A 27,660-nucleotide genomic window follows, 5' to 3' on the forward strand; every position below is an offset into this window, starting at 1 on the left:
TCTTCCTAGGGTGGAACAGATCTGATGAATTCTGAACAGCAGCCTCACTCTGTTGCCTGTATCCCTCAGAAATCCAAGGAATTGCAGCATAACTCTTTGTGCCACATCACAATCCAGGAATCTGCCCTGGGCCAATGTCCAACCTAGTGCCAAACTAGGAATGTCCTTTAGAAAAATAAATAAGGAGTGACCCTGACATGCATCCAAACACATGAACTGAATATTCACTCCCTGCTTAACACTGCTTTGCCACCCTGCAGGTTCATTTGCAGGCAATATTGTAGCTGTACCCTCTGACCATCATCCATGTGTCTGCATTCAAAAAGCTCTTCAGAGCAGAAAGGATCTTTTTTCTGCATTCTCTCTCCACAATAGAGGCTCAGTTCTCATTAGAGCCCTTGTAAGCTGCCACAGTATTAATTTTACTGCTCACTGTAAAATGTTCTGCTCACTAACTGAAAGAAAATTAACTCAAATCATCTTCTCCATCATGATCTGAACAATTTTTCTTCCAACTGGGAATCTAAAATGTAGACAACATCAGAGGAACTACTCAGAGAATTCCCTTCATTCCTTAAGCAAACAGTGGGATATAAAGTTTTACACTAAAAGAGCAGAAATTGTCCAACAGTGTACATACAAAAATCAATAATTAGCAATATTTAAAACAGAGCTCTTATGCACCATTTTTCTTGAAAGCTTTTCTATACATGACAAGGCATCATGTATAAAAGTGTTGGAGTACAATAATTCTCCCATATTAAGTCTAAATACCTGACTCTGTATTCACATTTCTGTTTATGAACAGTACATTTTATCTATTATTATGTTGGTGAATTAAACTTACCAGCTGGTCTGCTCTTGCTTCTAAGTCATTAGCAAATGTCAGAAGATCCACCTTGGTAACACTTTTATTGATCTGGAAGAGATGTGAACAGTAGGGAAAGAAAGAGAGTGTGTAATTATTGCACAAAGAGACTCTTTGCACTTAACCACACCACTTGATTTTTCTGCCCTTTCTTTAAATGTTTATTGACCTTACCTTCTGAAGTGCTTTTGCTCCAAGTTTTGGGCTTATTCAAAACATGCCCTTTCACATAAAAGCATATTTTTCTCTTTTTTGCCCATTGTTAAAAAAAAACAACATTTCATTTTATGCTTTGTCCCAGACTTGTCTCTAATTTACTACACTCTCACCTCTGTCAAATATGCTGCAAAGTTAATCCCTTCTATTCCTGAAGAGCTGAAATTCAGAAGATTCTCCTTCCCAATTTCATCCAGCAGAATGATTTTGCTGAGGTTTATTTGAATATGTTCAATTTTAAGTGCTACATCTTCTGTGTACTGAGAGGGAAAGAAAATAAAGCACAAAAAGCAGTTTGCACCCACTGAATACTCCTCTAGAGCTCACCCTGCCAAATGCATCTCTCTATTGCTGATTCATGACTCCCATGAAGAAGCACACATTGATTTTTGCTGACATCAGTTTAATTCAATTAACTGAGATAGAATCCACCAGGTAATGTTCTTCCCTCCCTCTGCAATGCTGTGTTCTAACCCACCACTGCATCTTTAATACCAATGAATTACTTGCATTCCATCATGATATAAGCAGGCTTTTCTGACTAGATGTTAATCCCTCCAAAGAGGAGACTGAGACAAAAAAAAACCTTTTTTTTTTTTTTTCCCTCCAGGAAATGTTATTCTTAAAAATGTTAAGTTCTACCCCTGGCCCAAATCAAGGAAAATTTAAAGAGCTCAATGTCTCAGCTGTGGCCAGGACAGACACTGCTTACAGGACTGGATGAGACTCCTCTAAATATGTTCAGTGGTGACAAAAGATGATTTGCTTACTGTTACCTGAAGTTTTCCTGCACTGCACCCAAATCTAAAATGTTACATGTCCTGCACAGGCCACAGAGCAATAAATGAGGAATCTGGAAACTTCCTTCCCAGCCTCCACCATTAGGCTGCTGCAGAAACTCAACGTGATTTTCCCACTTAGCAAATCTTCCCTGTTCATTTTAATTGTGTATAATCTGGGACAGGGACTGTATCCCTTAAGTGTGGCTACAGTGCCTGTCAGAATGGAACACAGGTCCCCTAGGAATTGCTGTAATGAAGATCAGTATTATAGGCACCCCCAAAAGGAGTACAGTCATGTAATGACATTGCAGTCATGTATTATGACAGCTTAGTGGAAAATATTTTATCCCAACCCCTTCCCACCAAAATCAGAACCCTTATCATATGCTGGATCAAGATCAATCTGACTGGAATCAGAAGAAAACACACCAAGAAAGGTGTTTGTATAAAGAACAAGACTCCCATTAAACACTGCAATCAGCTTTTGGAAGATGCTAGACTTGAACCTTCTATGTAAGTTCCAAAGTTAAAACCAACATTATTATCAGCATCCATTAAAAAAAGAACATCAAAAAATCTTCCATGGCCCACTGAGACTGGCAAAGAATATCTTATGTGTAAATAGTTTTATTCTTCAAATTAGCTTGGAGAGTTCTTGCTTACTTGCAGGATGTATTGTATATATAAATCCCATAAGACTCATACATGCTATATACTCTGTTTAAGGGCAAACACCTCTCCAGCCTTTAAAAAAATCATGAACTCACTTCATACTTTACTTACCATACTAATATTTAGAAATTCATTGATATTGAACAGGTGTTCTAGGTGAAGGGAAGTATAAATTCCTTTGTTTTCCTTGCAATCACTAAAAACAGAAATACATACATCAGCCTGAAAACCACCTTGAGGACCAGGTTTTAAGAGAATGATTAACAATGTTTTCATATTCTAAGAAAATAAGACCTTTAAAAAACCTGGCTATATTTTTTCAAATTCACTATATGAGACAGCAAGTCATCAGCAATTTCTGATGGTCTCAGAGATGTAAAATAGTTTTTCAAAGAGCTCCTCTCATTATGCAATATCACTCTGACAACTCACATGGAGCAGAACACATGCAATACCTGCATGTGCTCAAAATATGAAGCATGGAAGATACCACAAAAACCAGTATGTATCAATGGAACTAAATCTTGACCAGAACTTTAATACCTGTACACTTTTTCAAAAGTCAAGTCAATATTTGGATTTTTAAACAGGATGCCAGCAAGGTAGTTTTTCCAGTGTTGATTTAGTAAGTAGGGAGTGTCCAAAACCTAGAAGGCAAAATTCAGTGATGTTACTAAAATTCTGAGTTTCCAATTCATGAATTTATTTATACTTGATCTTTTGACACAAACCCACATTTAATTTACTACCCACTAGTGGAAATACAAGCAAAACACTCAAATCAACTCTCTGGTACAGCAAGTGAGTATTAAAGCTCCATGTCACCAAGAAATGCTGAAGCACAGAAAAATTTATGTCCCAAGGAAGACAGCCATGCACTATTTACACTGCAAAACCAATTAAACCAAGAAAGGATGACCATGTCTATTCACTGTGTAATGGGAAGGTACAACCAGCTCCAAACTCACTTAAAGTGCCCCATAAAAATAATATTCCATACATAGCTGACAAGATCATCAGGACTCAAAGGGGATTTTATTCATTGCTTAGTAAGTTGAATAACTTCACCTGGAATAAACTTTTATCTTCAAAGGGCTCACAGACCAGTTTTTCTACATTTCCACCTGTGACAAAAGTGAGCACCACTACAATCATCAGCACCCAGGAGAAAAGAAAACTGAATCCAACACCACTGAAAAAGAAATAAGCCAAATAAGTCATTGCTTTTTAAGAACAAAGTACATATATATGTTGGGCAACAGTAAAGCCAACAGTTGGCAGCTATAACATAGATATAAAAACTGGCAGATAGCTGAAAAACTTGGGTTCCAAAAATGGTCTTGCTGTCTGAAACACCTTACACATTTCAGCCTGTAAAGTCTTCAGCTAAAGTGCATCTAAAATGCTCACATTTGCATTGGCTGTGTATGCTCCTAAGAGTTGAGTTCAAGAGCCAGAAAAGCAAATAATTTTATTTTTGAAATCCAACTTGTGCTCTAAGAAGGGTTTTAGGCAGATTTCAGATGCAATATTCTCTTGTCCCCAACAGAAGTGACATTACACCACTTCCAACAGCAACTCCAAACCTTCTGAAGTGCTCTGGGGAAGTCAAGAGTTCCTCATATTCTCACACGGCTTTCTCTTCTTTTGAGCAAGTGTACAAAAAAGCTGCAAATTCCCTTCATATTTCTACTTTATCTCTTCCCAGTTTTTGCAGTTTCCAAAAAGGCTTAAATGGAAATTCATTAACTACAGCACTCGCCTTAAAACAGGTTCAGAGATTTTAACCTTCAGCTATGACATTCAATGGAAGACCAATCCAAAATCCTCAAGTTTCTCTGTGGAAGTACATGAGATTATGGATTTTTTTCCAGCACATTTACACAATTTTTTTTAATACACGAGTCCTTCAAAATCAATAAAAAAACCTTTTTACAGGTATCTTTGTTTTATTTTTCATCAATAAGTGAAACTTACGCCATAAGGAAGTTTCCTCCAGTGTTGGAAATGCAGCCTCTGGTTGTAGGAGATGCATGTTTATCATAACCACAGGTGCCACACAGCAGTCCAAGATAGTAAAAGACCAAAATAAGGACCACCATGCAACAGAGAATGAGACAACCCAGCCACCTACAGAGCAAAAACCAAAGTGCTTGGTTATTACCACCCAGAGAAAACCCTGGAGAGCTGCAGAACACAGCAGGCAACACTACACTCCCAACTGGCCCGCTCTTCATTCAACTCATGTTAGCAATGAAAAAATGCTTTTCCTACACTGTTTTGCATATATTTGGGGCCATAATTACTAGACAGCTGTTAGGGATTGGCTGCAAGGCCTCTCCAATCTTATGCTCTTCCAACTGACTTGCAACTCAACAAAAGTGAATCCTCAATATGAAGTCACCTTTGCAAATAATCCATTTCTTTATTCAACTCTGACATCTACTTATGTCTGGCCTTCCTGAAAAAAAGGTGAAGGCCTACAGAGTGGAAACTACCTGTTGTTCTGTAGGGAAACAGCATCCACCTGTTCATTAGCTGCAGCTTTGGCATTTACAAAATGCCAGAAATGAACAATTGCCTTACAGCATCTTTGTTTCACTAAGTTTCACTGGGTCTCTTCAGAAGAAGAGACTGAGGGGGATCTCATGAATTTTTACAAATCTGTAAAGGGTGAGTGTCAGGAGGATGGAGCCAGGCTCTTCTCAGTGATGTCCAGTGATAGGACAAGGGGTAAGGGATGCAGGTTGGAGCATAGGAGGTTCTGTGGAAACATAAGAAAAAGCTTTTCCACTGAGAGGGTGACAAAACACTGGCATAGGCTGCCCAGTCAAGTTGTGGAGTCTCCACTGGACACATTTAAAACCCACCTGGCCACGTTCCACCTACAGTAGGTGGTCCTGCTCTGGCAGCAGTGTTGGACTCAATGATCTCCAGAGGTCTCATGCCATCCCCTAACACTCTGTGATTTCTGTGACGTTATCACTGATAGTTTAAATTCCTTTACAGAACATTCAAATATTACAAAATGCCCCCAGGAGGCAGCACTTCTGCCTTATTTCCTGTCCATACCTGTAGAAATCATACTGCTCCACTAATGGAAAATAATCTTGAACGTAGGCTTCACTCTGTGTAAGGTAAACTGTCAAATCTGCCAAAATCTTCTGAACAGGGAGGGCTTTTGTGAAGATAGTGATATTTGAACCGATGGATTCCAGCACGCTTTTGATATCTGAAACAAAATAAACAAACAATTGCACTCCTAAGAGGTTCAGAGAAGAAATTTCCACGCATGCATTATAAAAAGCTATTTAAATTTAAGCCATTTGCCATATTTAACAAGCAAGCCATGAAGACAAGCGTGAAGAGGAGACAAGCAGGCCACAAAAACACTGAGCTTCAAAGTAACACAATGGTGTTTTAAAATGCACACTTTATTTTTAGCACTCGTTTTAGTGATGGAAGATGCAGATTTCGAGCCAGAGTTCTCTTCCCTTTTGTTATAATGAATGTGTCACTTCTTATCTAGCCAGCTTAAATCTTGCTTTTCATGCAAATGCTGCAAAATGGTAACACTGAGCAAAAGAAATCAGCCACTGAGTTTACAAAGGAGAAGATCAAAAATCTATTTAAACTCCATCCCTTGGGAACAAAATGCTGTGGAAGAAATTAGACTGCCTATATTGGGAACCTATACTAGTTATTTTCAATCTTATTAAAAAGATTACTTAAATAAATCCATTCCAATTAGTTAGCAACACTCTTGAGATAATGATCAATTAAGCCATTTTCCCCCTCAAATTAAGAACAAACATCCTACCCTACACTTAGAGCTTAGATACACACTATTTAGATAGACAAAGACATGATTAATTTACTTATATACATAATCTACTTGCAAAATGAAGTTTCTGTTTACTTTGACCCTTCTTTCAAAACTTGGAAAATAGTTGAAACAGCAGAACATGTAACTATAGGTTGCTATTTGGTCCTGGGCAACACCTTCCTCTTTCTAAAAACAAGGGGACATGTTTGGGGCTTTTTATTTTGATGTTTACTCTTCTAAATTCAACCAAAACACTCTTCTTTTAAAACTTTATGAATACAAACCCTTTTTTTCCCAGTAAAAATATTTATTTGATTTGTAACTCAAACTCCATTATTATAAAAACAAAACCCCAACAATTTAGAAAATGACAAATTGAGATGGCTTGTCTGTGTTTATCCATATCAGCAGATACTGAAAATGAGTAAACCTTCACTACATTTCCTAGTGAAAAGCACAGCATCAGTTTTACCAAACTGGCTCATTTTAGGCAAGTTCACACAGTATACATGCACGTGTATACAGTGGTTTGGTTTTGCCCAGGAAAAAAACAAAACAAAAGAAAAACTTACAAGGAACAGCTGTTTATATATGCAGAACAGGTCCACAATGCAAGAACAAAAAATTAAAACAGATTAGTACACATACAACCTACTACATTGTGTTCAAATGTCAAACGTCCAGGTACTGTCAAAGAGGAACATTTTAATGCCTAAGTAACAAAATCATTAAGACAGACTAAATTATCCTTCAGGAATATTTTTACCTCCCCTTTGCCATCCAACACATTTTAACACACAGCAGGCAGCTTTAGTTTTTCTACCATCATGCTCCTTAAATGCATCATAGCCACATTGAGCAAGGAAAATTAGCTTTTCAGCCAAATAAAGCCAAAGCATCAGTGTGCAGTTTCCATCCCAAGATTACTCATTACTTGAGCAGTAATAAGCCTAACCAATGAAACTGCATAAAATACCATGCTGTTTATATTTGGACTTCATTTTGGGTCCTCATTCAGACACAGGAACTTTCTATATTTTGGGGGGTTTGAGTTTTTGGTTTTGGGTCTTTTTTTTTTGTGTTGTAGCAATTTTAAAAAAAGAAATGTTAACTTTGACATTCCCATTTTTAATGATCTTTAGCCCCAAAAATATAGCATCAGTAAGAGAAATCACAACCATATAAGTGATGCTAAAACATCAACACTAAACAATCTAAGTGAAAAGAGTTTGTCCTCACCTGATAGAATGTTTTTGGTTTGATTCACCACTAAGTCTGGAGTATCATTAAATGCTGCATAACCCTAGGAACAAAAGAAGTGAAAATGAGTTTCTCTTTGACAAATTACTTTCCTTTTTTTCCCCTCTTCCATTAAGGAGTAAAAGTACACATCAGCTAAAACGTAGGTGGTAATGCTATAAAAAATACATTTTCATCACTGCACATGAAAAACCAAAACAGGAACTCAAATATACTTCAGATTGGGTTGAAAAAAATCTACATTTAAATCTACATTCCTCAGCCATAACCATCCCAAACTCAGTTCTGTTGCCTGACAGATCTATCTCCTGCAGAACTAAGGATTCACTAAGTGAAAGGAGTTCCTGCATACCAAGCAGCTCCTCTTTGCAATTCCCTGCCTTCTTACCATGAAATGAAGGTTACAAACAATGAAATCCAACTGCCTCTAGAGACATTACAATGCTTTCTTTAGTGAGAAGGGGAAAGAAAAGGTTTAAAAACTGCTCAGTAGCTCAACTATACAGAAAGGAGAAGCCACTGCAGGGGATGCTTGAAGTGTTACTGCCTGCAGGCTTGATCACTGCAGACATAACCAGGGGTCTGAGACACTATCCACAGCCTCTGGTTTCAGAAAATGCCTTCTTTTCCTAGCAAATGTTTTCAGATTGGTAGATTTCAAAACTCCTCAAGCTAAGCCATTTTTTTCTCAGAGTGAAAATCATGATGGTTTGTGGGTAGCCTTGCAAAAATTCTGGTAATTATTAAATCTGGTGCAATGGACCTAACAAAATATCAAATATGCACATAGAGAGTTTTAAACACGTTTCAAAATAGGTGAAATACAACACAGGTAATTCAGAGAGTGAGAGGTTTAGTTTGGTTTTGTTTTGTTTTTTAAATTTGAACCAAAAACTAGAGAGTGCTGATATATTCGTGTTTCTGCCTTTTTGGTTTTTTAAGGACTGTTTTCTAAGCAGACAACTGGCAATACATTTTTGATCAGCTGTGCCCCAGAAATATATAAAACACTACTTTGATACACTTAAATATTAAATCTTAACCAAACAATAGAGTAATATGGAGAAATACCCATCATGATGCAGGAAGAGGAGAGAACAAGAAAATGCTGCTTGAGAAAGCCAAGGGAAAAGAAGGGATGGGTAAGCATCCCAGTTGATTAGTTAACAGTTTGTCAAGACACAGAATGTCAAAAAACATACCTTTTGGACCAGACTAGAAAGGTCTATTTTAAGGACATCATTGACCTTGGCAAGTTGTGAGCTCACTCCTGGCAACTAGGAAGCAAAAAGCCTTCTTGAGTCACATCAAAGCAGTAGTCTTGCTAATTTACTAAATATTTCAAAGCTAGGAGAGAGGGTAAAAAGAAACTAGAAAGACAATCAGAATCTCTCTAGCACACTACTGAAATGTTTGATGCACAAAAGTAAAGCTTAACCTCAGTGTTTTGGGGAGGGTGGTATTATTTCACTGCCCAGAGCAGCACTCTAATGCAGCTGCTTGAGACACCCTTCATCCTCTTATACACAGAAGATGAAAACAGTGACTGAAAGTACCCAGAAACATGGGGAAAGGTCACTTCAGGGCCATTAAGTTGAGGAGACACTACTGGGCTTATTCACACTGTTAAGAGTCTGAAAAATATTCTCTTACCCCACTAAAATTGGCATTGATGCTCAGTTGATTTAATGAGTTTCTGATGATGTTGCAAGTTGAGGCAGCCTGAGCCACTGAGCATGCAGAATCATTGAGAGTGTTGCTGAGATGCATTTTAGCTTCTGTCAAGTTTGCATCCAGCCTCTCTGTTCCCTCCTGCAAAACCTCTACAGAGACGCTCACGTTTTCCAGTGCTTCCTTTGTTTCTCTGATGGCTGCAAGGATGGGAAAGGTTTTTTTAAGAAAGAAAAAAAAAAACTAAAAAAACCCCCAAAGATGTCATGAGAAACCTGTCTATACAGATATAGAATACACATATACAAATGCTATGATACTATTAACATCAGTGATTTAAATAACTCCCCCTCCCTGCCCTCCTCTAGCACAGAATAAATATTTATTGTAAATAAAAATACCTCACCTACGTTTTGCTCAAACAAAGGTGAAAGGTACTTTTACTGAGATCCTACCCACTTCCCAGACTACCTTTTCCTACACTTTCCCTACTTCTTACACAGTGGTTTCAAGAAATAGCTTTAACACTTGATCATTAGACATTACAAGAACACCCATATCCAAAACCCAGGATTTTCAGTATTTTGGTTATAATCCAGCTCACAAATTACATGGCTGTAAGATGAAAGGGAAAGAGACCACGTTGCATCAGCAAGCATTAATGAGTGTTGAACACTGCCTGGCTTTAGATTCCATCCCAATCCCATCAAACCACAAAACCAGCCATGGAACAGGTGTTTAGCAGATGAAGAAAACCACACAGATACAACTAAAAATACACAGGTTACAAAAACAAAGTACACTTCACACAACACAAGGTTTTATTATACTTTTTACCTTTGATAGCCCTTTCCACTTTGACTTCAAGACAAGTAAGAGAAATAAAGCAAAGAAGAATGATGACAAGTAAATGAGAAATAATTAATGGGAGAATAAAAACCAAAGAGATTCAAGTTCACAGATGCCTCTGTAAGCTGCCCTTAAACAGAAAAGAATAATAAAAGAGTATTTTCTTTAAAGGGAGACAGAACTAAACATGAGCAATGTAAACTCAATGATACAATGAAGAAATGATGGTCAGCACCCTCACAATTGGCTTGGCAGTCTATGGGATGGGGCCACTGTACTCATTCCCTGACCCTTCAAAGACTAATCTGCAGAGATCTACATACAGCTCTTAAAGCACAGTTTTCCTGTCACACTTATTCAAAAGGGACAACCACCTGGAGAAGGGAATTTGTATTTCATCTCTCTTCAGTGACAGCTGAAAGTAGGTACCAACAATAGCACATAAATCTTGATCTGAGATCTTCAGTTTAAAAGAAACATCAAGGCATGTAGGAAAATGGGATGTTGAATCATGGCACTGCATATAAAGCCATCTCATGCTGTGCATCAGAAGGATGATGCCTGTCTTGCCATGGCAACAGAGCATGAACACAACAATATGTACATTTTTACCTCCTGCCATTGTCAGAGCTGCATCCAGTGCAGGACGCACTTCTTTACTCAGCTGTTCTTGAACTCTGCTTCCCAGCAAAGGTCCCACATCTGTAGCATGGAAAGATTAAAAAAAAAAAAACACATTCTGCTCTAGTTCTGTTTAAATTACCTCTTAGCACAGATGCTGTCAGGCTCTTACTTAACAAAGTATATATATATATATATATATATATATATATGACTAAAGTTTCTGTAAAGCCTGACAGTCAGAACTTTGTGACAAAAGATAATGCAGGAACACAGCTTTCCTTAGTCACCTGTAGGTCTATAAACCAAAAATCATTTAAAATATAACAGAGATTATTCACTAGCACTTGACCATATGATTCCAATAATCTCCAAAATATACATTTCATTCCATTTACTACTTTTCAGGAAGCAGAATTTTTTCCTACAATTTATCCTAAAGAGTTCTAGCATCCGGCATCCTCTTTCACGACATGCTGTGTTTTTGCAGTGCAAGAGAAATCAGAAAATAAATTATTTTTCTTTCTCCTATTCCTTAGGTATCCAACAATGACAGGGTCACCCATGACCCAGACCTGCCAGCCATTGGAATCCCTTAAGCACATCCCTGCCAGTCCCTGCCTCCTCACACAGGGTGCCACAGAACTGGATTTGTGCTTGCCCCCTCCTGTCCCCACCTCCAAACCCTCACTGCCCACAGACAGAAACAAAGCTTAATTCAGCAAGAAGCCAGAAAAATGCTGAGCTTTTTGGTGATGGGTCTTGATGTAACATATCCCTTAAGTGGTGGCTGGGTCCCCCCCTTCATTTCCAGATCATGGGAGAAAGGTTTTTGAGTTTTCTGCTCTTGAGGAGATGGGACCATGGTACAGAAGCATCCCCTGCTGTCAGTGCTGTCATCTCTGGCCTGGGATGAGACTTTTTATCAAGCAGAAAATACTTTTCAGCATTTCCTTAGGGTGGGCAAACTGAGCTCATCTACATTTCTCTTGGGATTTATGCTGTGGTTGATTCCCTGGGCATGAAATCCTTTTGTCTCCAGATGTCACCTGCTTAATTCTGGTATATCACTAAAATAAAAGCTATTTTTATTTATTGATGAGCACTCTCATAACAGATGCAGCTAGATTCCTGTTATCTAAGATATTAAATTGGCATTGAGAAGAAGTGAATATTTAATCTGAAACTTTGCTTGGAGTGCCAGGGAAATTCCAAGCTAGTACTTGAAATGCAAATGCCAATTACCGTTATTATTATTATTATTATTGCTTTTATTGTTATTATTTATTATTATTGACTTAAAGATGACACACAACTTTTAGACCTATGCAGATTTACACAGAAAGACTACTACTAGTTTTGTAACTACATTCAATGTGAGCCTCATTCACACAAGACACAATGACCCCAGAGTATGCCCAGCTGGCTGCACTGAAAACTTCCTTATAAATTATGTGATAAACATGGGCAGAAGCAGAATTTCTGGGCATGAGAGGTCAATTCATTATCAGTGGCATCCTGCCACAATTTTATAGTTTGATCTCAGCAGCAATTCTGTTTAAAACTTATTTTGGCACTTCTGTAATTTACTTCAGTCTGAAATGTGGACCTGTATCCATCCATAAACACCTGCTAGCAGATCACCTGGAATTCTAATTTGCACTGAATGTGGTCAGCCCTTTCACACTATGAGTTTTAGAATGTGATGCTTAAATTCCAAAATTTGGGTTGGTTTGGTTGTTTCTCCTTCCTGGGAGCTTCAAAAGGTGACACCCTGAATTAGGGTGCTGAAGGGGAAAGTGCAGCAGCTGTGTTTCAAGTTTTATCTTCTGCTATTCAACAGCTCATTCTGAAATGGCAAATAGGTTAAGCAGCTTTAAAAAGAAGATAAGCTTATACCTCAAATTCTAGCTGAGTAGAGGACAAAGGTGTAATGACAAAAAAATAAACAAATACAAGAGATCTCACAGCCAGTAGGTCTCTCCCTTGACAAAGTTCCTTCTCAGTCAAAACTAAGGAATAATATTCTAAAAACACATTAAGTATTACTGGCTACTGAACTATAAAATGGAAAACAAAATGTTTGCCTGACTCATCATAGAAGGAATTTCTTAGATGACTTTTATTTCAGGAAATAACATGCATTGCACTGGCACCATGAAGTTTCATGTGAAAATAGTTTTGAGTTTTAGTCTTATTTATCACTGGGAACAGCACTTCTGCTTGGAAACCATATTCTCACAAATAAAATTTCACCTTGCATTATGAGCTATTTTCATCAACTCATTTAAGTCTTGAAACATACATTGCTAACCCCCTTTAAATCAAACCACTTACTATTTAGGTCAGAGAGTGCTTTGTCCTTAGTTGTGTTGTACTGGCTCACCAAGTAGTCTATTTGCTGTGGAAAAAAAAATGATAAAAAAGCTATTAAAATAATTGGGAAAAAAAGTAATGCTATGAAATAATGGGCCAAACTGCCACATTTTGAAGCAACCAAAATATCTGTGCAACCCCCCCACAATCCTGGCTCTCTACTGTTTTCAGTTAATAAGTATTTTAAAACCTTACTTGGCAGAAAAGCACATAATAAAAGATGTGCTTAATTGGGAAATCTACTTAATTGGAACATCTTCGGGGCACATGACTCAGCTTAAAAGTGTTAAGTAACAGGAATTGAGGCTTCAGGTCAGTCAGTCCAGTAAGGTTTTGGATGTTTTTGTATTCCTCCTTCATGGAGAGACACCTGGCATGTTGATGGGCTGGTAATTTTGAAGCAATTCACCAAATCTAGGTTGTATCTGGAGAGTGTTTCAGAGCTTCTCCTGTGGAAAGGAGCTGGCTGCTCTCTCCTAATGCAAATGGTTTTCCTTACCCCCAGGCAGATTTGGCCCATTCACACTGTCATAATATGAAACAGCAACTTAAGTTATCACTAGATCCTGGGTTTGGACAAAACACTATGAAAGAACCATCTCAAGTGGAAATCTTGCTGTGCTAATGTTGGAAAGACATGAAATATCCTTAATTGATCTCTGCATGTTTAAAATAATGCATTATTAATCCTACCCTAATTGAGTCAAAGCAATGTAACACTTAGAGGGCTCCAATTTTTAAAGATGACCCAAATAAGGAGCAAAGTGCATCTGCCTTCCAGTCTCTAACTTTCCATGGAGTAAAGAAAAATAACAGACAAAAAATCCACCCTTGAACCCATGTATTGCTCATACAGCACTGGATGGAATTAAATGACAAGGTATGAGGCAGACATCCTTATGCTAAACAGAAAAAAAAAATAAATAAATTGAGTTTCTTATTATGAAGGCTGTAGACGTATTTTTTTTTATTTATTCATTTGGTCTTCCTAGGCTCACCTAAGGACTGAAATTTTGCAAGGCTCCAGGCTTTGTCTCCAGCAATGTCACAGCCAAAAGGTGATTCTGTGTAATAGTGTTATCACTCAGTGCTCAGGGACTGCAAATCTGCCATTACATCAACTCTTGACACGTGGCTGCTTTTTACAAATCCTCTTACATGCTGTACACCTCATACGGGTGAGTCAAGGACATCAGTTACCATTTCAGAGCTTTACAGCCAGGTAGTTGGATTCTAAAGCTTTTTTCAAGAAGCTGAGGGCCTTAGAATCATAGAATCATAGAATTGGCTGGGTTGGAAGGGACCTCAGAGATCATCAAGTCCAACCCTTGATCCACTCCCGCTGCAGTTCCCAGCCCATGGCACTGAGTGCCACATCCAGTCTCTTTTGAAATATCTCCAGACACGGAGAATCCACTACTTCCCTGGGCAGCCCATTCCAATGCCTGATCACCCTCTCCAGAAAGAAATTCTTTCTCATCTCCAACCTAAACCTCCCCTGGCACAACTTGAGACCCTGCCCTCTTGTCTTGCTGAGAGTTGCCTGGGAAAAGAGACCCAACCCCCCCCTGGCTCCAACCTCCTTTCAGGGAGTTGGAGAGAGTGATGAGGTCTCCCCTGAGCCTCCTCTTCTCCAGGCTGAACACCCCCAGCTCCCTCAGCCTCTCTTCATAGGATATTTGCTTAAGTCCCTTCACCAGCCTGGTTGCCCTCCTTTGGACCTGCTCCAAGACCTCGATATCCTTCCTAAACTGAGGGGCCCAGAACTGGACACAGGACTTGAGCTGTGGCCTCGCCAGGCCTTCTCGTATCCCTAATGAATTCTTACAGATGTGTGTGTCTAGGTGGTACTTTATCTGCCAGAATGACTTGGAATATATCTCTGATGATTGCATCACTAAGAGCCAGCAAATTGATAAAAGAAAAATTAATAAACCTGCACAGAAACTAAAAACCTAACTGAGACTTTGAGGAACCCTTGGCACAGATGTTCAAGTCCTGACACTATTAAATTCAATAACTCAGGCATGTTTAGTAACGTTTTTAGCTAGTGTCTATTTTTTTTTCTCTAATTTAGATAGTTACTTCTATGTAACAGAATTTCTGCTCCAACCTTTCCTGTTGTGGGCACTTGGTGTGCTGTGAAAGGGAGTCTGGTGGTTTCTGATAAAACTGAATTAAATCTTTCTGTGCCCCAAGACACAAGACACTCAGGAAAGAGTCATTTAACTCCCTCATTGGGCTGTCACAACATCATGCCCAAACAAATCACTGTATAGGGAACAACTCCAGATAGGGAAACATTTAATGGCATCCCCCAGATGTCTCCTGCACTCATACAGTCCTGTCAGCAGAAAAACAGCTCAAAGGTTAGGGGAACCACGTGCAAGTGTGTAATCCCACATAAACGTGTCATTTCCACCTGCTTCTATTGTATCTGTCACGTAAAATAGATAAATGAAATTGTTTAATTAATTAAAATTAATGAAAGCAAAAATAATAGGACTGTTGGACTTCTTTTCCTCCTGGGCAAAAAAGAATTTAAGTTTGTACATGGGAAAATTTACAAGTCTTCCTTACTAGCATTTCTTTTTCTTTCACTGAAAAATAATAAAAAAAAAAGCATAGGACTGGTTTTGGGACTTTAAGGTTGGAAAGTAGAAAGGAGAAAATCTTTCCTGTTCAGGATGGCACAGCATGGCACTGGTTTAAAAAAACAGTAAAAAATACTTATGGAAAAGAAGTTATTGTAGCTCACTCCCAGAGCAGATCCAAATAAGTTCAAAACAAAAGGATATAGGAAAGAGCAACAAGGAATCTTAAGTTTCCATGTGTATCTTTTTTCAGTATGTATTCCTTTTAAAACCTTCTTTTCTTTTTCAAATGATTCACTGTCTGCTGTCCTGTATCATCACTCCAGGCGTGCAGCTCAGCAGCTGCTCCATCAGGACAGCCCCCATTTATTACTCTGTGTAAAATATCATTTATTCTACTTTTTGAGACTGACATACAACAAGTGAACCCCATACTGCAGGAGGGATTTATACCAAATGGGAAGAAATAATGATTTTCTTCAATGCTTTTTACTTACACCTCTTCCCTCCCACACCCATTCCCCATAAACAAAAAATTCCTTACCGCTGGAGTGTCATTGAGGAAAATTTTCAGATCTTTAAAATTGCTGTTAACCAGTTTCTTTGCTCCTCGGACTTGGTTAGTTAAATGCTGGTTGGCAGCATATGCACAGAGAACTCCAACACTATAAAAAGCACAGATAATAGATAATATTTCTTTGTTATTGTAAATTGTCTGTTCTGTCATCAAATGAAAAAAATTCCAGTAAAAACAAGTCAATATTATCAATATGAAGGTCTCCATAAATTTACACACTATCATTTCTGAGTTCTCACCCACGAGGCAGAGTAGAGGAATTGGCCTTAAGGGCTGATATTGTACTACTAATTCAAAATAAGAAAAGAACAAGTGATTTAACTCAAAGTATTAAAAAGTTATTAACATACAGCTACCTATCCATTTGCACTGATGCTGTCAGAAAAGGTGTGCAGTGCAGGCAGATTGCACAAGACACAGAAATATTATGCTCTTTTATAAGTATCATTAACCTTGATGCAGCTACAAGCAAATGCTCACAGACTAACTGGAAAAAAGAAATATTTTACTTTTTGGAACCTTCAGCAACATTTATTCATAATGGTCCAATTTATTTCTGAAACTGCAGAGACCTTTTAAAAGCACAAGAACAGCTTCTATTAATGCTAAAGTAATGGATAAGCATATCCTGATAGTAAAACACAAGGTGGAAAGTGAGCTGCATTTCCAGTCAGTCATTTCCAGTTATTTTCTATTTGATCACTTCCCACTGTAAAATTCTAATTACAGCATGGCAGATCTGCACAAACAGTAAGTGAAAAGGCAATTAAAAGTCTCAGGAGAGGCTTCAAAAGCTCCCTGATGATCCTTAGCTTTCTGTTTGGCTTAGGTGCAAGACAGCCTGAAACAGAAGGATGACTTCTTTGTTTTAAAGCATCTCATGTCCACAAGAGCTGACCCTTCAGACAAGCACCAGAACTACAAGAGGAACCCCTGGCAGGGTATTAGCCTGAAAAATAGGCTGACTACGTAGGTTAAGTACTAAACTTCCAGAGATTCAACTGGCAGACAGCACAGCTCTGCTCAACAGACAAGGACACAATTCCCAAGGGCAAACCCTTGCAGCCAGGTGCATCCCAAGCAATTCCTGGAGGAGCATTTGTTCAGGATCTTACTTTGCATCAAAGTGCAACAGCTCATGAGAAGCAGCATCCTGAAAGGCTCTTAGACATCCAAGTGACAGCAGCTGGGAGTCACTAACACCAGAGGTACTCTGCTCCTCCCAGACCGTCAAACATCTTGACTTGGGGGGTGAAGAAGACCTAAGCACTAATATTTTTCAATATGACTTACAGAAAACCCACATCAGGTTCCTTATGAGACAAAATGAGTTTAATTCTTGCTTCAAAGAATGTACATTTGAAGGAAGCTGTCATACAGCCACATAAATGAGATGGTGGAGAGCAAACAGGTACCTAGAATAATATGATTTGCATACCCTGGCAAGACAGAAGCAAACACCCTGATGATGTTCATCTCCTCTTACCAATAATCCAAACCTAAACCTTTACCTTCACATTGCTTTTCCCATTTTAGCTTTCCCAAACAAGGTAAAGGCTTGCTCTTCCAGAAAAACTCATCTCATGTACAGGAATTTTTGCTGCTCTAAGAAATACTCTCAATAGGAAAATTCTGATTTCAGAGGATGATAGAGGGTAAGATGGCAAGACTGTAAGGCCATGGATGCTGGTGCATAAGACTGCTCCACCAATATTTTCCTAAAGATCCAAAACAAGTCAGAACAGGATGACAGAATTTGACATAAAGAGGTAGCCTCTCTACCCCAAATTTCAGAGTTATCACGGTTATGTCTTCAGCACTGGCTATTAACTACCTTCCCAGAGTCAGTAATGAAGGGATATCAACATTTATGTTACTAGTTATTTAATTAACAGCAAATGGCATAGCTTTAGTTCCACAAGAACCAACACTTGAGCAGCTGTTATCATCAGCTACCAGACAGAGTAGACGGAGAATGAGAACTCAGAATGCATAAAATGCCAAGAAAATGAGTAACTTTCAACATAAGCAGATGTGAGCAGTTTCATGTTGGACACATGCAATGCACTATTTCTTTTCACTTTGCAGTGATGCAGCTGTCTCAAAAATATACTTTTTTTTTTAAATCAGAAGACAATCTATCTCAAGCTATCAGGGAAAGTAAATATTTGTAATTCATTCTGAGGTGTGGAGTTTATAACAACACCCTTCTTAGGACAGCCAGCATTTTTTCTGTTCTTTCAATGTTATGCCCATAAAGCAGAAAGGTCAATTGGAAGCTGATAAAACTACTTTCTAAAACTTGAGCATGACCATTTTCCTCTGTTAAATGGAAGGAGTGGGAGGAAACAAGACAGGAGAGATGCTTTAAGCAGAAGAGGCAACAACTGCAACTACATTCTGAATGTAACTAAACAAATACACAACAGGAGAGTGGAAAAATCTGATTTTTTCACAGAACTGAGCCTTGAGTCAACATTCAATAAGCAGCTATGAGAGGGAATAAAAGCAGGAATAAAAAGGACAGGCTTTTTCTGTGACAGATTAGAGAACTGCTTAAGCTGTCTCTTTGGGAGTCAGATATTCCACACAACTTCTTGCCAGGTTTAACAGAGTGATATGAATATTCCTAACCCAGTTGCAAAAAGGGGGTCCAAGTTTTTTCATCAGTTGTGCTTGAGAAGAATTTCAAGCCACAGAACAGGAATCCTGAATAGGTGCTGGAGAAATGCTACCTTCCTCACTGTTAGCTAATGAATTTCAGGCAATAATGGGCTAGAAAGTTCTGAACAAACTTCTTCACTGATTCTTTTGGATGATGTTGATTCCTGAATTAGGGAAAACTTGCATTACTTATCTCAAAAAGCCAAAAGGCAAAGCATGCATGAGGTACTTGCCAAGACACCAAGTATCATCCCCTTCCTCCAGCCTTTTCCTGAGCTTCACACACAGTAACACAAGCTCTTTCTTGAAGTTCTGGGTAACACAAGCTCTGCTGTAAGGACAGAAAACTCTGTATTTTGCTATCTGGTAGCCATGACACTTTCTGTCACCAGTATTAAATCTGGCATTGCAATGTACACTTTCTTAAAATTCCAATGTCCCTTCCTTGCCTTTATGATGTAGAAGAATTAATGAAACTACATTTCTTTCCCAGAAAAAAAGTGTGTTTGCCTAAGCCTGCAGATGACTAGGAAATAAAGTGAAATGGAAGCTCTCTGTCCCTAAACTCAGTTAACCTGAGCACATAATTGTTTTAGTGATAAATTTGGGTTACCAAACCTGCTTAGCCATCTATTTGACAGATGATTTCTACATCCCATGTAGCAGTACAATAACACTTTGTATGATAACATTCTTGTATAAAATCTGTGAATTACAAAAAAACCCCACGTATTTTTGTGAATCAATCTACCAGAAGAAATATTTCAAAACCAAAATGCATCTACTGGAAACAACACACTTAAGGTCTATTTAAGATTTTTAAAACTGTGTTATGTGATCCCAAGATTTCTGGCTTGCTTCTTATACCTTTCCTTGAGGAAGAGATACTTCCCGAAATTGCCTCACCTTCAGAGAGTACATCTAGGTACAACTTTACTGTTCTGGTAAAAAACTAAATAACTCTTGTCATCTTTGTTTTTCCTTTACATATTATTTCAGTAAACTTAGTATCAAAGCCTCACCCTAATTATCAGACCACTGTGTCAGTGGAAAAGTGAGAAGAAATAAAAATTCCTCATGAGTAAAATCTACTATTAAAATCTCCTAAAATCCACATTACCAGCATACATGTCAGTGTGAACTTGCATGCTGATACACAGAAAATTCATGCCCATGTTACCAGAGCTTTCAAGAGTTGTTACCTACACACACACAAACTACTACAAGCTCTCTGTTTAGTCTTTCCCCTACTAATCCTCTCTACCACATGTATTGCTTTTGACCTGTCTTTTGCAGCCAAGGAAAGATGGTGTGGACCCATCTTTCCATATCAAGGACTGAAAAAAAAAATTAAGAATAGTATTTCCTGCTCTCCAAAGTTCTGATCTATTGACTGAGGGAATCCCAGAAGTGCTGGCACTGCAAGAGAGATGGAAAGAAGACGTAGAACATACACTTAAGATACATCCTGAAGCAGCCTATCCCCTAGAAATCCTTCCAGCAGCTTCCTCTATGGATGCTCCACTGGAAAGCCCTTAATGCAAAGCTCCACTGGCAGAGATATGGCTACTCTGTGTGCCTTGCTAAATGCATCTTCCAAAGCATTTGGAAGTGAAGAAGAAGTCTGTGGTGTTCCAGTCATCTGGCTGGAGTTTAGGAGACATACTCCACAAGGAGGTCCACAATGCTGCAGGAATTTTAAGTTATATCTAAACAAGAGTATCCACCTGAGTGATTTCATGGCACACCTTGAAGTAACCCTGTCTTAGAGATCACTCAGGATTTTGTTCTTCTGCAGGACAAGTCACAGCTGTGGCACAGTCCTGGAGATGTGTGGCTTTGAGAAGAACAACTACAGGGAAATCTTCCACCTAAGCTGAAATTCCATAGTAACCTGGGAGAATAAATCCCCACAAGGAGACACAGCCTGAGTGCAGTAGAAGAAACAGATGTAAGTAAATGTTGGGCTTTCTCCCAGTTTCTCTCCAGTTTTATTGTTGGGGCAATGGCTACCAGAAGATTGTCCTCTTGTGTTTCAGCAGAGCAGTCAGGGGCTTAAATAGATGCAGGCATCTTGGCTTCTCTTGTGAAAGGTGATCTGGGAAGGGCAGCAGAATCCTGCTTTGTACAGAGGAATACTGGAGACCTGAGCACTCAGTCAGGGTCAGTACTATTAGTCCTGTAAAGTCCTATCTTACCTTGCAGAGCACTCCCAGCATTAGAGACTTAGCTGGGGAATCACACAAGATTATCTCCAACTGGGGAAATCTGCAGACAGAGCTCAGACCAATCCCTCCTTCAGGGTAGGCATCTGAGACTCCTGATGTCTTATAAAAAAGGAGGTGAAAAAGAAAAAAAGAAAAAGGGTGAGTTGAAGAGGCAGTTTCCCTAGTCCTGGAAAGGATGATATTACAGATCACTGATCACTCCCAGTCATGACCTGGGAAGAAGTATTTGCCAACACTGGGTATGCTTACAACACAAGAATAGCTGGCAGCAAATGCACAACTTAAACCCATTATTTTCTTATTAAGAAAATCTGAAGGACAGCAAATGCTGAAGGAAGCCACACAATTGCTCTTCTTATCACCACCTCACTATCAAGAACAAAGCTGTGTGCTGTACCACAAGTTCTCTATGGGATGGCAATGGAACACAGGACCCAATATCTTCTGTTTGGTTTCATGCAACATTCTGCACCTGCCATTTTGACACTGGCAAAAATTTCATTTGACAAATTCAAGTTTAATTTTGTTTTGTTCCACACCTACATTCTCCCCAAGGGAGTACTAAATGACCTCTGCACAGCAACAGTTGCAGCACTTTTATAATAGTCATATTTTCTTTAATAAGCACTAATTTTACTTAGTGTGATCAAAGAATTTCTCCAGCTGTAGGCTAATACAGTAACGTTGTTTGTCCCACGACACAGGGACAAACAATTAGCAAAATTAATGCTATACCAAGCTTCATATTATTCTCTTGATTACACTTGCCTTATTATTAAAGAAGCAACAAAAAGAAATGTTGCAAAACAGCTCCTCTGACAGTCAGCATTTTTCTTCTGTCTCTGATGCATTTCCCCACCACAGTTGTCACAGCAACGACACATACAGAAGCACAGTCCCACAAGAGGCAGTAAGAAAATAAATAGCAATCCCAAGGCTGCAGAGATTATAAAACCGATTTCATAGTAGATGGCCTGTAATTCAGACAAAAACAGTGGTAACAGCAGATATCACACAGCAATTGCAATCAATATGGAGAAAATAATTAAAAATCAAACTACGGACTAAAGCATCTACTTAGTCACTGAGGTTATGGACCTGGTGTATTTTGTCAATAACTGACAACTTTTCTACCAACATTTATAACATATGGTAGATACTGGGAGCTGAAAGTTATTTAGCTAGAGCACTAGTGAGGTAAACTACAGGAATGAATTCTAGGAGAGAAATAGGCACACAAGAAACCAACGTGAATCGATGCAATTCCAATAGGATAAAAACCACCACGTTTGATTTCCCAGGGCACAAATTTACTCCCTCACATATCTGTTTCCAAAAAGGCTTCAGAAATGCCAGCAAGGCTGACTAGATCAACACCACCTCCTCAGGGAGGAGGGAGGGAGGTTTTGCTTCTTCCCCCTTTTTTAATCAGTTACAAGTGCAAAGCATCATCTGAACTGCAAAGGGAAAGCACTTCACTGGATCACCAATTGCCATGGCAGAGCTTTCTCCAAACTGCTGAAGTACAAACTGCTTAGGGACTGGGAAACACAGAGGAGTAGATTTTAAGCTGGCTTGGGTGAAAACGTGTTCTGCTGCCAGACAGCAAAGCAGCAGCAAATAAAAGGAGGCTTTCAAGAGCTGGAAGGAGTGAAAGGGAAGGAGGCAATGCAATACCCTCACTAGATGGGAAGCAGAGGAAGTATCCCAGGACCATGGAGCTGGGCCAGGCAGCCTTGGCACAGCCTCAGGGATGCTGATGAGGCTTCCAGGGGACAAGCTGCCCACACTGTTTCCCTCTGCTGCAAACAGAGGTTTAACACAGCCAGAAGCAGGGCAGGCAGGTGTCTGTATAGAGAGGGGGAGAGCATGACGCAGGGGCATGCCCCGGTGGTCCTTCTTCCCTGATAAATCTCTTTCCTCCTGTCTTTTCCCAGTTTTAGGAGAACTAACTCTCAGGCTAGTACTTGGAGTCCTCTTCTGTTTCACTAATACATCAACAGAAGGGCAACTTGGCAGTAAAAGGATGAAACTGAAGCTAAGTATTGTCCTGCAAAAGAAGTTGTAATTTCTCCCAAGCTATCAATCATGCTCCAGTTCCAGCTTTCCTGATGCCCTTCCTCACAATCCCTAATTACCAACTGATCCATATACAGCAACCACCACCATTAGCATAGTTGCAAATTACTGACCTAATTACCAATTCTAGGATGAAAACTATTTTTTTAATTATTATATTAACTGCTTGTTAAATGCTGTGATCCCTTCCTAACAATACAAATTAAATACTTGGAAGAACTTGGCTGGATTTTGTAAAGAAATATGCAAAATTTCTAGCTTTCCCAGTAGCTGGACACTTGAGAAATTATTTCATAACAAATTTTAAAACAGGTTAGATGGAAAGAAACATTTTTAATAACATTAAAATAGTTATAGGTGTTTTAATCTAAGTACAGACATAGTTAGTTTCTTTGCAAAGCTTTACATCTACCATTAAGACTTTACCTGAAGAGTCAGGACAACATTTTCTGGCTGTGGAACGCAAAACAAATGGAGAATGTGTATAATACACAGGCAGCATGCACAAAAACAAATCATGTGAATAATGAACAATTATCCATGACCAAAATGATTAACAACACAGAAACATTAAGAAAAAGCCACTAAAATAAAATAACGCATAGAAGCACCATTAAATAATTACAGAACATTACTTACAATAAAATACATAGCAGATAATTTCTGGTTTCCTTGGTAAGTGAAAACATTTACTCAACAAACATTTCCATCTTAAAACAACAACAGACCAGTTACTGCTACACTGAGCATCTGTTCCATTAAATTCCCAACACATCTCACAGAACAGAAGGACAGAGATTGCATTAGTTTTTGGTTTGGTGATTTCTTCCCCAATTCCACCTGTCGTAACTGATCTAGGATATTCCTAACTTTTTCTTTTCAAAGCTTATTTTATTTTATTTTGGCATAAAAGCTGCAGCTTTAGTGGCAGTTTCTGGACCTCAGTGCATTACACCCAATATTCACCCTCACCTTTAACTGATTACGTAGACATTTGTTTCATGTTATTCAAAATTTAAAAAAGCCAATAATAAAATAAAAAAAAAAACCTACCAAAAAACCAAACAAGGCATTTGAGAAAGACTGAAGTCTATTTATCAGGTCCTTAACTGATTTCATATGTGTAATTTCAGAAAACCACTGAAAACTACATATTCAATGACAGCAATTCCAGAACTTGAATTCCCTTTGTTTTTTCACAATGCAAACAGGATTTCTTGTATTTTTCCCTTCATCCCTGTATGACAAGTTCACAGCTGATTATGCTTTCCCCTTTTTTACAGGTAGAAAACCCAAGGGAAGCAGACAAGCTGCAGACAGCAAGACCCCTCAACCCATGTCTAATGTGTGAGAATCAGAAACATCCTCAAATCCTGGGGATTTTTGTTTTCAGCACCACACCTCTTTACAAAAAATGTTCAAAAAAAGTATTTAAAACTACACTTTTAACAGGAGGAAAACCAAAGCCTACCCTCCCCTTTAAGAAATCTGGGACACCAAGTATGGTTCCAAAGATTTCAAGGAAGCACATCTCCCAGCAGGAGCAGAGCAATGTCAGCAGGACAGCTGCACGCAGCTGCTGGGCTCTCCTGGCAGATTGCTGCCCCTGCCAGGGAGATTTTGATGGGAAGAATCCAAGGGGGAACACAGGGACATGCAGCACAGAGGTAGGAAGGGCCTCTTGGGTCACTAATATATTCTACAAATAGGTTTAAAAAAATATTACAGAAGCAAAACGACAAGAGAAATTAAACATGAAAAATATCAGAATCAGATTTCCTGTTCTGGCTCCTGAAGGGCTGTTCCTAGAGCTTGATGAACTGAGTTACACAGATGTACACATGGCCACTTTTGCTTCTGTGATAGCACTCTCTTTTGACCAAATAGGAGGGTTTTTTTCCTCCTGGGGTTTACTCTCCATATATATTTATAAGGAGTCATCACCTCCCATCAATTTGCTAAGCAAACCCCTCTGAATACCTGTGTGTTTCCCAGATCATCCTTATACACATTTCTTGAACCAATCCTACTCCAAATCCATTCTCCCTGATTCTGAGTGAATAAACCAAAGGTAATGTTTCTAACTACTTACCTACACCCTTCAGTGACATTCTCAGCTCTCTGTTCCTCCTGGAAAATTCTCCAGGGCCACATCTACAGCCACGCTGGCCCCTTCCCAGCTACTTCTCAATGATTCTTCTGTCTTCTGAGGGACCCTCTATTTGTCCTGACAGATTTTCCTTTTTCAAATTTTATTTTCAAGCTTTCCATTGCATTCAGGCCAAGATTAGGACCTATCAATGCCCTCTATCTGTTTTACTTCCTAACCACACCTAATGCTGTTTTTTAACAAGTGTCTCCACTCTGCAGGATTACAGCTGTCTAATTACTCTCAATTTCTCTGCACTTACCCAGTGGTTGCTAAATACTATCCTCACACCTATGGTCTCATGGCTTGGTCCAAAGATGCTGCCAACCAAGTCCACCCTGTGTCACCTGTGCTCTTCTCCAGGTGACACTGCTCAAGGATGGGGCACTGTCCTTGAGAACAGCCTAAAATCAGATCCATGGGATGTTCTACCTTCTCTTGCCATCAGGTACTCTACCAATTTCAACTATTACAGAATAATCACAAACCTAAGGAGAGAATGGGAAATATCCTTGATGGAATTAGCACACTACCTTAACTAAACTGTACTTCCTAATTAAGCTATGGAAATTTGGGTTTACAAAGGCACCAGAACCAGCTTAAAAATGCAGCTTTTTGAGGACAATAACTGAAGCCAACATGAGAGCTGAGCAGTAATGGTTCTTTCTAAGTGTTTTTAAATAAAACCAGTATTTTTTAATACAAGGAGACTTCAATCTTTCTGCAACACACCCAAATCATGTTAACAGCTGGAATTTATAAGTGAACCTTAACTATCTGTAGAGTCTTCACAGTGGCTTATGAAATTTTCTTTGTAATAGTTTTGGCAGGTTTTAGTCCCAAATTTTGCATGAAACCATCATACACACCATGCACAAATTTCATTCTTGCATTCTGCTGCTATAGCTTTAAAATACTCTTTCCTGTCTTAGAAACAAAACTGAATTTCAAAGCAATAATTTTCACTATTTTATACAGATACACACAGATAAATTACCTTCTGATAATCACCCTGTGTATTTCCAAGCTTCTGCTGTGCAAGTTTTCTGATGAGATCTGAAAATAAGCAAGAATATTCCAGAGTTTTAAACAACATAAAAAAATTAAAATGGGTAAAGAGGATGGTATGAACTCTACTGTTAGGCAGGCAAGATGAAATTAAGAATAAACATCAACAGGATAGGCAGGCAAGTGTTTCCATAAACCTGTCTAGTAACAACAATTTGTTTAAAAAAAACAATATATTTCACTAGCTCACAGGAAGATATCCAGATTATCTGTCAATTAATCAATTCCCACTGAAATACAGTGAAGACTTTTCCAAGGTCATCCTCTGTGCCACAAAATCATTATTAAAAGTGAATCCCAAACTTACTGATCACTTGGACCAAATCCAGGCATCAGCTTTCCCTCATGCCTACAGCCAGTACACACATGCAGGCATACAGACACCCATATATATGGAATTAAACAGATAATGTGCACAAACAAGCATGTTATTAATAATTTCTTGACTGGACAGTATAAAGAGGAAGGCCTTCTTGGCAATATTACCCTAATCTTTACATTTTTTGTGTGTGTGTGTCACTGGATCAACAGACTGAGCATGGGAATAGGCAACACTGCCAAAACAAATCAGAAAGCCTCACAGGTGCCAAATCACTGTGTGTGCAGCTCATTCTGGCACAGTCCTTTCTAACTTACAAAATACAGCAACCACTAAAAAAAGAGAAAGCAGAAGTTGTACACAAATAGTGCCACTTAATATTATAAATATCATATCACCACTCCAGTTTGCTTCAGTAAACACCAGCAGCTGCAATGAGTGGATCCCCTTTTTAGACATCGCCAGCCTCCTCTTATCCAGGTTTTGCCAGCCCTATGGGAACTACACTGGGAAATTTGGCTCTTGGTCCTTTCCACGAGATCCTGAGCTTGAAGAGGAGCAGCCCTAACTCTGCAGATCCTCTGCCTCAATGGGGTATCAGCAGTTCCATGCTAGGTTGGGTAAAAGCAGAAGCATTTGGACACTTAGGAGAAAAAACTGTCTGAACTTTTGGTCTCCTCTGATGAAGGAGCATTTTAGAAGAACTTAAGAAGAATTTAAGAAGAATTTAAGAACATTAAGAAGGAGCACAGAGCACCTCAAGGAGGAGCAGTCTGCCCCCCCTCTTCACACACTTCATGGTCCTGCTGCCCCATCCTTAGTCACCCCATATGCAACTGAA

General features: G+C 38.9%; 1 protein-coding gene across 4 annotated transcripts in view; it reads right to left on the reverse strand.

Annotated features, from left to right (window-relative positions):
* Window positions 1-27,660, reverse strand: part of PROM1 (prominin 1) — a 57,189-nt gene that overhangs the window by 12,180 nt on the left and 17,349 nt on the right. For 2 of the 4 annotated variants that reach the window (XM_030449885.1, XM_030449882.1), the window contains exons 2-16: window positions 26,430-26,488; window positions 21,973-22,178; window positions 16,280-16,400; window positions 13,103-13,166; window positions 10,757-10,846; window positions 9,278-9,495; window positions 8,827-8,901; window positions 7,604-7,667; window positions 5,611-5,770; window positions 4,516-4,668; window positions 3,607-3,730; window positions 3,082-3,185; window positions 2,650-2,734; window positions 1,198-1,344; window positions 848-919 (exon numbers count right to left, since the gene is read on the reverse strand). In XM_030449885.1, the coding sequence (XP_030305745.1) occupies window positions 848-919; window positions 1,198-1,344; window positions 2,650-2,734; window positions 3,082-3,185; window positions 3,607-3,730; window positions 4,516-4,668; window positions 5,611-5,770; window positions 7,604-7,667; window positions 8,827-8,901; window positions 9,278-9,495; window positions 10,757-10,846; window positions 13,103-13,166; window positions 16,280-16,400; window positions 21,973-22,178; window positions 26,430-26,488 (1,742 nt within the window). Of the gene's footprint in view, window positions 1-847; window positions 920-1,197; window positions 1,345-2,649; window positions 2,735-3,081; window positions 3,186-3,606; window positions 3,731-4,515; window positions 4,669-5,610; window positions 5,771-6,936; window positions 6,946-7,603; window positions 7,668-8,826; window positions 8,902-9,277; window positions 9,496-10,756; window positions 10,847-13,102; window positions 13,167-16,279; window positions 16,401-21,972; window positions 22,179-23,709; window positions 23,737-26,429; window positions 26,489-27,660 lie in introns of all 4 variants that reach the window. The other 2 variants (XM_030449883.1, XM_030449884.1) reach the window with 2 other exon arrangements.

This window comes from Calypte anna, chromosome 4A, assembly GCF_003957555.1.
Source record: "Calypte anna isolate BGI_N300 chromosome 4A, bCalAnn1_v1.p, whole genome shotgun sequence".
Taxonomy (NCBI): Eukaryota; Metazoa; Chordata; class Aves; order Apodiformes; family Trochilidae; genus Calypte; species Calypte anna.